General features: G+C 35.6%; 1 protein-coding gene across 4 annotated transcripts; it reads left to right on the top strand.

Moving 5' to 3' along the window:
- The first annotated feature begins 176 nt into the window (after nucleotides 1-176).
- On the top strand, nucleotides 177-11,808 carry LOC139961783 (cyclin-dependent kinase 20-like). Of its 4 annotated transcripts, none has more exons than XM_071961275.1 (11): nucleotides 177-339; nucleotides 1,902-1,996; nucleotides 2,391-2,464; nucleotides 2,789-2,828; nucleotides 3,963-4,151; nucleotides 5,347-5,468; nucleotides 6,659-6,721; nucleotides 7,260-7,383; nucleotides 8,342-8,434; nucleotides 9,464-9,526; nucleotides 10,007-11,808. In XM_071961275.1, exons 2-11 carry the CDS (start codon nucleotides 1,922-1,924, stop codon nucleotides 10,184-10,186), a joined length of 1,023 nt encoding a protein of 340 aa, XP_071817376.1. In that variant the 5' UTR covers nucleotides 177-339; nucleotides 1,902-1,921; the 3' UTR covers nucleotides 10,187-11,808. The 4 variants fall into 4 exon arrangements, with proteins under 4 accessions (XP_071817376.1, XP_071817377.1, XP_071817378.1 ...); XM_071961276.1 differs by lacking the exon at nucleotides 177-339 and adding an exon at nucleotides 409-536; XM_071961277.1 differs by lacking the exon at nucleotides 177-339 and adding an exon at nucleotides 442-465.
- Nucleotides 11,809-12,426: the final 618 nt, after the last annotated feature.

Below are 12,426 nucleotides of genomic sequence, written 5' to 3'. Positions count from 1 at the left end.
TCAACGCGATCACATAGAGATATGTATACTGCACTGTTACTGAGCGCGGTTTGCCCACAGAATTCGGTGTGCGAACCGCAGTAGCAGGAAATAAGGAATTCTATATGGTTTCGAAGCACAACAACGTAATGGAAAGGGACTGTTGACGATACAGTCGATGAAACAAAGTAGCGTGATGAACGTAGATTTTGAATATTTGAGGTCCTCAGGTTATCTGCGAGACAACGTGACAATATTTCTTCAGTTGTTATTTTAAATTCAAGATCACGTTCAGTGTTACGTGAGAACTGTAGGTGGCTTACCCTGGACTTGTTCGTACTCTTCGGTCACTCGTTAGTGGTAAGCCTAGTTACGCGAAAGTTCTACCAAAGCCAAATTGATAATTTGACACTCAAACTGTTTCCATCTAGATGGGAAATTAGGCAGTGCCTAATAATACGTTCCATACATTTGCCAACAACAGAGGTTAAGCAATTGATTGATTTGTTGACTTAAGTATCAATTCTTTATACATCCATGATTAAATGAGGCATGATGTAAGTTTTGGACTAATTAAAAGGCCGTGGCTATTCTTACGACTAGTCGTAACAATTAGTTATAAACTATTCTTACGACATCGGCGAATTCAAAGTAAATAAAGCAACTGCGCATGTAGTAGGGGTAACCCTGACCCTAACTCTAACCCCTAAATCCAATCCTAACCCTAACCGGAAATTATTGTTACTCCTGTCGTAAAAATAGAACTCCTAGTCGTAAAAATAGCCACGTTATAGCAACTGCGCATACGCAAAAGGGAATTGTTACGACTAGTCGTAAAATAGCCACTTTGTAATTAAAAAGCAATACCCCCATTGAAGAAAACTTGTTGAACCATATGAAATACACTCACCTGCAATTCACTCCACATAAACCCATCATTCCACTTCGCTATTCTTTTTTCCCTACACGTCAATTATTTAAGCTATCACCTGCTTTGTCAAATCAATGGAAAGTCGTGAAAGAGTCAAATAAAATCCATTTCTTGCCAATAATTTCCTTGCTCTTTCAAGTTTCATGTTTGTTTTAAGTTTGCAGTAAGTTTTTGTTTGGTTATTTAACTTATGCAGAGCTCCCAACTGACCCGCATTTCGCAGGTTTGACCCGCATTCTAACACCCAAACCCGCTGACCCGCGCAAGCGTCCAAAAAACCTGCATTGTAATTGTCAAGTATAGGCTACATCAAAAAAATTGCAACAAATTTTGACTTAGCAACCATCATTACGTTAGCATTACTATTCAATTTATTGATGTTACACACAAAAAAATGCATATTATCAGAAAATTTTGGGTGACAAAAGCCTTTCTAAGTGCCACCATTTTACATGTAGGCATCACCAGGATTCCAAAAATATTCAAAAGGGGAGGGGGAAAGAGCAAAGATAGTTTTGGTTAGCCCGTGGTTGGAACCAGTGACCACAGGATTTCAAGTCTTTGGCCTACCAACAGAGCTACTGTATCCAGCCCTTAGTTGTTGGCAATCCCATATATAGCACCGGTCTGAATCTGGTTCTACACAAAATGCCTTTGCTCTTTCCAGTATAATTTTTGGGCTTGACGACATATTTCATGTGATGGTGTCCAAATATTGCCTAAGTAAAGTCTCTGAAACATGCTACATTTCGTATAAAAATATATCATTAACTACCAATATTGAAAATTACACTAGTTTGATATTGAACATTCTTTTGATATCTCAACGTTTGGAAATGTTATCTTTGTTAAGTTTGTGATTCTGCAAGACATTTTCCCCATGTTTTGTCTTAGTTTATCTTTGGTGAAAAGGAACATAAAAAATGTAACATATTAAGGTTCAAAGGGAATATTTTCAATTTTTCTTTTCTCATTTGAATATCATCTACAGGAGTGTTTATTTAGTATCAAATGGAGCAATACACAATATTGGGAAGAATTGGTGAAGGAGCACATGGAATTGTATTCAAAGCCAAACATATTCAGGTAACATGTTATGTACATCTTTAGATACACTGCCATTAATGTGACATCTTGCAACTTCACACACGAGAACTGTATTAAAGTCTTCAGTCCCATTCTGAAGACACAACATTTCATTTCTGTGGTCAAGGAATTTGTGACACATAGTTCTTCCAATTATGTCCTCTGTAAACAGTATGGACTATGTTTCCTGGTGCAATTTAAAGTTTCAAATCGTATTTCCTTTTTAAGAATTTCTTTTACTATTGGGGCATGTTTACATGATGTATGCAAATTACCGCTTCGAAGTTCATTAGATATGTGAACTGGCAGGAATTTACAGTACATGTTGCATCCTTTTCATTAGTTTGTTTAATAAAAAATAATATTGCATCTTATAATGTTTCTTTCATTTCAGACTGGGGAAGAAGTAGCTCTGAAGAAAGTTCCTCTTAGAAAACTTGATGAAGGAATTCCCAATACAGCATTAAGGTACTTTATTCAATCAATATTGTTGGCAAAGTACATCAGTAAAACATGCTTTACAAAAAACACAGAAAAAAAAACAGAAGGAAAGCAAACTAAGGATCGGAGGGGCAAGGGTGGGGTGGTGAAAGGTGGGTGGGAGAATGGGGCAGGATGAAGGAGTGAGGGGACAAGATAGAAAAAGAATAAGCCTCATCTTTCAAAGGTAGTTCATCTCATGTTTTAGTTACTCTATTTAATAGCATTCTTTTAATGGTATGAATGCATGTCTGAATTAGTCTATGAATGTTTCTCTAGATATACAGTAGTTTCATTTCCTCTTCTTTGCAGAGAAATAAAGGCTCTTCAGGAAATTGAGGAAAGCCAACACGTGAGTATGTTAAATGATGTGGATATGTGATAAGACTTTACAGAGGTAGCAGAGATTGTATAAATTGTAAAAATAAAAGTGAAACAAAATCCTTTGCTTAAATTCTTTTCTCATATCAAACCATGCATTTCATATGTGCAATGTGAGAGTTTGTTTCATCACGTTGGTTTATACCAACACAAGGAATGTGCATATATTGTAAACACTTTTGGGGATCAACCTTTGGTATAGTTTTGTGTACACACATGACATGTATAGCTTCTAGTTCAAACAGGGAGTTCCATAACAACTCTCTGGTACAAACAACGATTAGGCTGTTACACAAAATAGAAGGACTTGACAGAAAGGGTGTTTCTGTTTCTTCAAACATCAGTAGTATTTTCTCATTTGTACTGCTTAGAATAATGTGAACAATTGCCTACCACTAAATGGAACAAATTGCTTTCAAAACGACATAAAGCATAAAAAATGATGAACAAGCATTTCTCTGACTTCAACATATGTAGCATATCATTTTTTGTTTGATTCTGATTGATATCTATTTTTCTTAAATTTTAGTTTATAGTTTTCCAATTTTCTGCAAGATCGAGAAACTTAGTCTTTATTAAATATTGGTTATGAGAAAACTGAGAAAATAGACTAAATTTTGATTATTTCAGTACTCTGTGTGATTCTTAAATAAAGTAAATAAAATAAGTGGCGTCACACAAGTGTTTAAGTTTTCACATATTTGGGTCATTTCTTTCATTAAAATCTAGAATATATTTGTAATAATGTTTAAATTACAGTTTGAATGTGTGCTGTGTGTGTACTGTGCTGTGTTTGTTCCAAATTTTATGGAGTAAATAAAATGTTAGATCCAAACTTCTAAATTTAGTCATTACCTGAAACTCTGTTGGAGGTATGTCAAAATCTACCTTGAATTGTTCTTCAATCTGATCTACCTGCTCTGTTTAGCACATCTCATTTATTAATGCAAATAATTGCTATGGTTGATTCCTTCTCTTTGACACATCTTTGATAAATAAACCAACCTTTTCACTCGCCGATTTATTATAAAACTATGTTCATGTTTGATACCATCAATGTTAGATGAAAACCGTCAGCATAAAATTGTAACTGTTCATCAAACAGGTTGTTACACTGCGAGATGTCTTTCCGCACGGAACAGGGTTTGTCCTTGTGTTTGACTTCATGCTGTCTGATCTTAGTGAGGTCCTGAGAGAATCCAAGTTACCCCTGACAGAAGCTCAGGTTAAAAGCTACATGCTGATGCTGCTCAAGGGGGTTGCATACTGCCATGAGAACTCCATCATGCACAGGGTGAGGTCTATTTTCAAATCAATTACTCAAAAATAAATCCACAAGTTACAATAACTAAGTAAAGAAAAGTTAAGAAACTATAGAAGATTATTTTAAATATATTTTAAATAAAGTGTAATGCTGTTACTGTAAAGTTGTGATGTAATAAGAGTTCTGTGTGGAACCATTGTGGTAGTTTAAATCCCCTTGGAATTATATAGGGGTTATCTCTCCTGGCATTAAGTAAACCAGTTGTAATTGTTGGCAGATTATGGCTTTCAGGGGCTGCTCCTATGGATCGGCATGTGGTGTCAGGCTTATCCTGGGATTGTGATGTAACACACATATTTTCTAGGGATACTCATTTTTTGGGGATACTGATATTTTCTAGGGATACTCATGTGATCACATTCATCTCTGTAAAGGAGTACAATTGCTTGGGGAAGGTAGGAATGCACTGCAGTATTTGTGTATTATGTCTTAAGCTAAGTTGCTAGATAAAGTTCATCATTGTATACATGTGGTTTTTCCATGTATTGTTAAGGGATTTATATAGAATGCATTACCTGGGAGGGACAGGCCAGTCTATTCTGGTTGCTGTTGGACAAAACACTCTTGATGGTAGGCTTCAGGGCCACGTAGCCTCAAGTTTGTACCACATATCCAGTATAAGACACTTAACCATGCTGTAATAAGTTTCCTTTCAATATATCGCTGTTAAAAATACCATCACCTCTCTGGATTTATTTTGTGTTCATCTTCATTCTCTGGCCAATTACAATACTACATCTTAGGCCAAGAACCCTGAATCGGCTGGTCGCCGCTACTCACAGAGGAAAGTGTTACAATATTATAAGCACTATATAACAAACTATATAATATTTCCACATACTCAGAGATACTAGTTTTTCTTATGGAAGTAAGTAAGTAGGTAAAACTTTATTTCTTCAAAAGTAAATTGATGTATGGAATGTCATATATCCCATTTTCTCATCATATGCTGAATACATCCTATTATGGTTGAGTATTATTTACTGTTTGCCAGGCAGTTTTTTTTAAAGGAACTACATTCAGCATAATGTGAAGCCAAATTTTTGCCTGTTGTAATAAAATATGTTTCTTTATACTTTTCTGGTGCAATGATAAGGATTATTTACTGTTGCTATTAACTTTGCAACAATGTTTGTACAGTTAATATTCTTTCCTTTATCTTCAGGATTTGAAACCAGCTAACCTTTTGATCAGTGAGAGAGGTCACCTTAAAATAGCAGATTTTGGACTGGCTAGAATCTTCAGCAACGATGACGGGAGACAGTATAGTCACCAGGTTGCAACACGGTGAGTACTCAATCAAAGTCAGTAGACAGTATGTAGAATCATGGATGATGGTAGACAGTATAGTCACCAGGTTGCGACACGGTGAGTGCTCAATCAAAGTCAGTAGACAGTATGTAGAATCATGGATGATGGTAGACAGTATAGTCACCAGGTTGCGACACGGTGAGTGCTCAATCAAAGTCAGTAGACAGTATGTAGAATCATGGATGATGGGAGACAGTATAGTCACCAGGTTGCAACACGGTGAGTACTCAATCAAAGTCAGTAGACAGTATGTAGAATCATGGATGATGGTAGACAGTATAGTAACCAGGTTGCTACACGGTCAGTGCTCAATCAAAGTCAGTAGACAGTATGTAGAATCATGGATGATGGTTGACAGTATAGTCACCAGGTTGCAACACGGTGAGTGCTCAATCAAAGTCAGTAGACAGTGTGTAGAATCATGGATGATGGTAGACAGTATAGTCACCAGGTTGCGACACGGTGAGTGCTCAATTCAAAGTCAGTAGACAGTATGTAGAATCATGGATGATGGTAGACAGTATAGTCATCAGGTTGCAACACGGTGAGTGCTCAATTCAAAGTCAGTAGACAGTATGTAGAATCATGGATGATGGTAGACAGTATAGTCATCAGGTTACGGCACGGTGAGTGCTCAATCAAAGTCAGTAGACAGTATGTAGAATCATGGATGATGGTAGACAGTATAGTCATCAGGTTGCTACACGGTGAGTGCTCAATCAAAGTCAGTAGACAGTGTGTAGAATCATGGATGATGGTAGACAGTATAGTCATCAGGTTACGGCACGGTGAGTGCTCAATCAAAGTCAGTAGACAGTATGTAGAATCATGGATGATGGTAGACAGTATAGTCACCAGGTTGCAACACGGTGAGTGCTCAATCATAGTCAGTAGACAGTATGTAGAATCATGGATGATGGTAGACAGTATAGTCACCAGTTTGCAACACGGTGAGTGCTCAATCATAGTCAGTAGACAGTATGTAGAATCATGGATGATGGTAGACAGCATAGTCACCAGGTTGCGACACGGTGAGTGCTCAATCAAAGTCAGTAGAAAGTATGTAGAAATTATGAGCAAAATGCTGTGCGGATAAAGTCTCTGTGTTGACATGTATTATTATTTGCTTAACTATTTGATTATAATTTTTGCATTTATTTTGCCAGGTGGTACAGAGCTCCAGAGTTGCTGTATGGAGCCAGAAAATATGATGAAGGAGTAGACTTGTGGTAAGTATGATTCATATCTTAGCAAAAAAACTTGTTTTTTCTTGAAAAATGTATACTGTGGATTCTATGAACAGGACATCAATTCACCAAGGTAGTTTCTAGGCCTCCTCTCTGCCATTCTTTACCAACAAGTGTATACAGATACGGGAGAAACTCAAACTGGTTAAGTAGACTTTGTGGTTTCTGTTAAACAGACTAGAAAGTGAAATAGAAGTATTTCTGGTAGTACAAAAGAATCAGTGAAGACTGCCATACTCAGTGTATGTCACCATGGGTACTAGTGACTGTTAACTTTACCACAAAGGTGTGTTTATCCCATGCAAGAGACGTGTTCAACTTACTGTTAGCAATCTGTTTTTGATCTGTAAATAACTTCATTTTGTCAGAAGGAGTGAATCAAAGCAACTTTGGAGCAGTCCGATGGATTCACAATGATATTTACCTTCATATCTAACCTATCCAATATACATTAGAGCACCCATTCTCCCTCACACCCCTCCTCATGTTATTGCATATATTTACTTATTTATTTTACCAGGGCTGTTGGATGTATTTTTGGTGAACTGCTGAACAATTCTCCACTCTTCCCCGGGGAGTCAGACATTGAACAGTTGTGTTGCGTGCGAAGAGTGCTTGGGACACCAACAGAAAAGACATGGCCAGTAAGTGGAGCTATCAAACTAACTTCATGCAAGAGTGAATGTGTTTGTGCACAGTACTGCTATATATATCTGTTACACTAAGTATAGGGCATGTAACGGCATGGAAGCTAGAAACGGCCATTTGTTGAAGCTCTGACCAAAGAAAGGCAAAAGTATATAATGTATGATATCTTATGCTTTCTTATTTGAAATTAAAATGAGATGAAAATGGTAACAAATTCTACCAGCTAATGTTACTTTATTGAATACTCAATTATACAATTCAATTCGTTAAAATTACCAGTGTTTCTCCAAACTGTTTTAAATGCTGGAGTTGGTAATAGTTTTCAAAAGTAGCATTTCTCACCATCCACATTATTCTCATAAATTGTCAAAACACTCAATTAGATAGTCGAGAATGTCCCAGATGGAAAGGAAACCTGCTCTGAGAGTAGTTATAACCAGCTTGTTGAAGTTTGAACTGCAGTAGCAGTGACTACTAATTTGACTTTCTAGCATATTTGGGGGCAATACTGAAAACCTGTAAACTATTTAATGATTGTTATTTGTATTCTTCTAAAGAGGACAATATTTAATGATTATTCTGATGATTGGAAGTGCCAAAAAGGGGAAAACTTCATCAATGCTTCATGAGAATCTTGAAAATGCTTGAAGCTGCAAATGGTTTTGATGCCTAGATCAAGTTTCTTGCTACTATTGCTTCTAATGATGTGATTATTTTGGTCGCTGGAATTGTACTTGATACTGCTATCGCTGTTTATACAACATGGAATGCTTACCCTGTTGTCACTCTGTAGAATACAATTATTCTATGATGATAAGCAACCACATATTGCATGTGAAGGATATATTGACATAATTGTTTATAAATCACACTTCATAATCAAGGTTGCTATTAAGAAATAAAAATCATCATACCTAATCTCATGTGGTATTAAATGTTTAAATCTCTTTTTAGGGTATGAAAGACCTTCCAGATTACAATAAGATCACCTTCCCCGAGAATCCAGCGATTCCACTGGAAGAGATAGTTCCAGATGCATCAGCCCAGGTACTGCTTTTACATATACTGAGACCACTCGAAACTTTAATGCTGTCTAGATTACTCAGTATGTTAGAATGCTTTAACTTGTGAAACATTTTCAATAGTTCTCAGCATTGTAATCTTTGTAGTTAAACCCAGATTTAATAAGTGTCAGGAATGACGATTGAAATTTTTCATGGAGGAAAGAAATTCCATGAGGGTTACCAATAGGAAAATGTGAAAAGTTTGATGATTCAATCTGATGACCCGTATTACCCTTGTTTGTATGTGTGTATGTATGTGTGTATGTATGTATGTATTTTAGATCCTCCTGCAAGCAGGAACTCGCGAAGAAGCCTCATTTGGCTCATCAAAGCTGCAAGCTGTCTCTTACATTCATATTTAATGTCCATGATTATGAACTGTCAATTGTCAACAACATACATTAATTTTGAAGTGACTCGAACCGGGAACCTTATGTTATGATTGGAAGGTACCAGCGTTAACCACTGAGCTAACACTCCCTGTTTCTCAAATTAACAAACATTTTAGTAGCTCTGAGTCATTTGAGAGGAGCTTAGTTACACTGCAATCAAAATGCAAAGATATAAATTACTGCTGTGTTTTTGTTTTCATGTTTTAGGTAGACTTCCTGCGTTCGTATTGTTGTGAGTCATGTCTATAGTAGAGGCCTCACTCAAAATTAAACAGACAAGAGTCCATTTATCAATTTTTCCCCTGATAGTCATAATACAAATGCTGCAGTCAGTGACTCCACAAGAATCCTGCTGTAAGGGCCTCAGTTCTACCCAAAAATGAAGTGAGATGCTGTAATTTATCTTTCATGACATAAAACTTGAAAACTGTAAACTAAAATTGCTGTTTCTGAAAAACAAATTCCAAAATGTCTTACAACTTTCTGCAAGCCATTTCCCAACAGAATTAATTTGCATGGAAATTTATAATAATTTTTTTAAATAATTTATAATAATAATTAACACCAACTTTTTATATTTCAGTAATTAACAGAAAGCAAAAATAATTTCTCATTTGCAGGCTGTTGATCTCCTGAAACGATTCCTTGTGTATCCATCAAAGCAGAGGATATCGGCCAAAGAGGTAAAATGATAGAAACTACTACATCATGACTGTTATTACTCTCTTCATATCAACCGCTAATGAACTTCCAAACGATGCCAGAATGCTGTGCTTGTAACATTTAAGATTTGCTCAAAGTAGCTCATACATATTGTTTCCGATTTGTTAAAAGTAATTTCATGAATCTGGTTAAGTTATAACCAAGGTTGATATTCCAACAGCTTATAAATGCAATAATAGTGAAACAATTTAGTGCTTTTCTTACAACTTGTTCTGTTAATATATATGACTATATAAACAAGGATATGACTCGTCAGTGAGGTAGATCAACTGAGAAAACCTGTATCACAGCCCAGATCATAGATGGCAGGTTAACAGTTGCAGCTAATGGCTAGTGGGCAGATTCTTTGATATATGAACTTGAATTCTTTCATTTCTTTGTAGATTCATCAGAACCTTTGTGAATTTGACTTTCAATATATTTTTATGTTCTTCCTTCAGGCTCTCCTTCATCCATACTTCTTCACTGAGCCCCTGCCAGCTCATCATTCTGAGCTACCGATTCCGAGAGGCGGGAAGAGGGTTAGACAGAGGGCACAGCAGGCCAAAGAATACAACATCGATGTCCCTCTGGAGCAAACCTTGATAGATCCTCAGGCTGTAGCTATGTACCTGTCTTGAGTTTACAGCTAGCAGTTAATTCTCCATCTTTCACAGAGGCTAGTGGTCTATCATACCATAGCAGTTTGCCATATTGAACATTGGTAAATTTGTCATACCAGAATTACATATCAATATAGTTCATTAGCAAATGGTGAAGATTTATTCCAAATAATATAGAAGTTAACAAAATTGAAAACAAAAATCACATTCATTTAAACTATCGATAAGAAATAATGTATTGGGCAATGGCACTTTAAAGAATTGAACTTTATCATTTATGACTTGATGATTAATGTTCAATGTGGTGCAAAGATCTAAAAGGATTCCTAACTTTGAACAATTGCAATCATAATGTTGGTATTACTTCCTGTATTTGATAAAATATCTGAAACTGATACCCTAATGTAAAATAGCTTTGTGACAATTGCTTTGTCAATTGTTTAGATGACATCTCATTCAATATTTGCTAACAGAAATCCTCTCCGTGTGGGACAGTGGGCTATGTCACATTTGTAGCAGTCAGTGTGAGTATCTCACTATCATTGTGAATCACACAGATTATCTATAGACCCTATATATCTAAATAATTATAACTTTATATATATATCCCATATCTATATAAATATGGGATATAGATATATACATATATGGGATATATATATGGGATATATATGTTACGTCGGTTTATCAATACAACCTTCAAGTGAGCCTGGCCGAGTATTTAACAATCCTTTTAATATTATTTAGATTAATTAGATGCCCTTGTAGTAAGCCTTGTTGATATTTACCATTTTTATTCTTAAAACATTCAAATTATTTAGCTTTTCTCATTGTTTATGTTTCTCAGTTTCAGTTTGTGAGGTAGCAGTACTGCTAAATAAATATTTATTTATGACAGTGCAATGTTTTATACTAAACTCTATAGGAATACCATATTGTTTTATGTTAGTTTAGAGCAAGTTTGTAAATTAAATACAGTATTTGGAATTACATTGGGTTAGCTATGTACTATTTTTAGCAGTTGCTGTGGTTTCTTATTAAGTGTGATGTAGCAATGGCTGCTTCCTGGGTGCAGGCAGGATAGTTATTCAAGAGCTACTGTTATGGGTTACATTAAAATTTTGGGTCTGTACAATTAGTATCCAACAGTCAATGGCCTAAATATCCATAAACTTTGGATAGACGGCTGTCCAATTGTTGAAATTTGACAAAGACATATTGGCTTGCTCATATATTACTGTTGGATTTTGTAATATTCTATAATATTAATGTTCCAATTATTGGTTACAGAATTATATTTTGATGATGATAAAGGCTAGAATACAACATTAGTAAGAATATCTAGCTTTATTTTCATCTATTCTCCGTTTTGGGATTTGTCTTTTGTTCAGATGTTAAAGTTTATCTGTATTCACCCTAAAGTAGGTTAAATTTACAAGTTGAAGGTTTCTAACCATATATTTTGTTTCTGAGCGATTTACTTCAAAGTGTACAGGCGTACAAGATTTTTCATCTGGATTTCGTCAAAACTGTAGTTTGGAGAAGCTGATGTTGTTTATATATTTATCTGTTGTACTTTTATAGAATATAGTCAACCTTTGTGAAATCACCTTGAATAAACTTACCTTTTCTCATGAAAATTAACTTGTTTTCGACTCTTTGGTTGTTTCAGTGTTTAGTATGGAAAGTTTGTCACTTCTCGTCTGGTTAGTCTTTCACATACCCAACTAGGTTATTATGGCAAAATTATGATCAAATTGTTATAATAACGTATAACTGTTTGCATACGTATCTGATGGTTGTACTTGGGAGGTCATCAATATTGCTCCAAAATATGCTAGAAACTCAGATAATGGTCACCCATGGTGAAGTTGAAGCAAGCTTTTCACTGTCACTCTAAAACAAATTACCCAGACTGAGACAATTTCTCGATCTTCACACTCCTTACTGGCTGTGAATAACGTGGAAGACCGGAGCCTCTAAGAAAATAATTTTGAAACTTCTCATTTTAGCAGGCTGAAAATTGGGGCCAACACTGATGAATTTAGAACGTTTTGTAAAACCTTCAGGTTTCTGTTACAAATCTTCAAGTTCATTCTTTGTTTAGTTATCCAAGTTTTATCCCCATTAGGGGTTGGCACTTCCAAATCATTGTATATACATATCTTATATGTAGGTATATCAGAGCATGTATAAGGTAAGAACAGCATGTAATCAACTTGCAGACTCATTAAGTTTACTAGATTCTAAGCTGGCCA

Source organism: Apostichopus japonicus, chromosome 20 (genome assembly GCF_037975245.1).
Source record: "Apostichopus japonicus isolate 1M-3 chromosome 20, ASM3797524v1, whole genome shotgun sequence".
In the NCBI taxonomy this organism is placed as follows: Eukaryota; Metazoa; Echinodermata; class Holothuroidea; order Aspidochirotida; family Stichopodidae; genus Apostichopus; species Apostichopus japonicus.
Note: the sequence above shows the minus strand (reverse complement) of the source record. Positions and strands in the feature narration are given on the sequence as shown.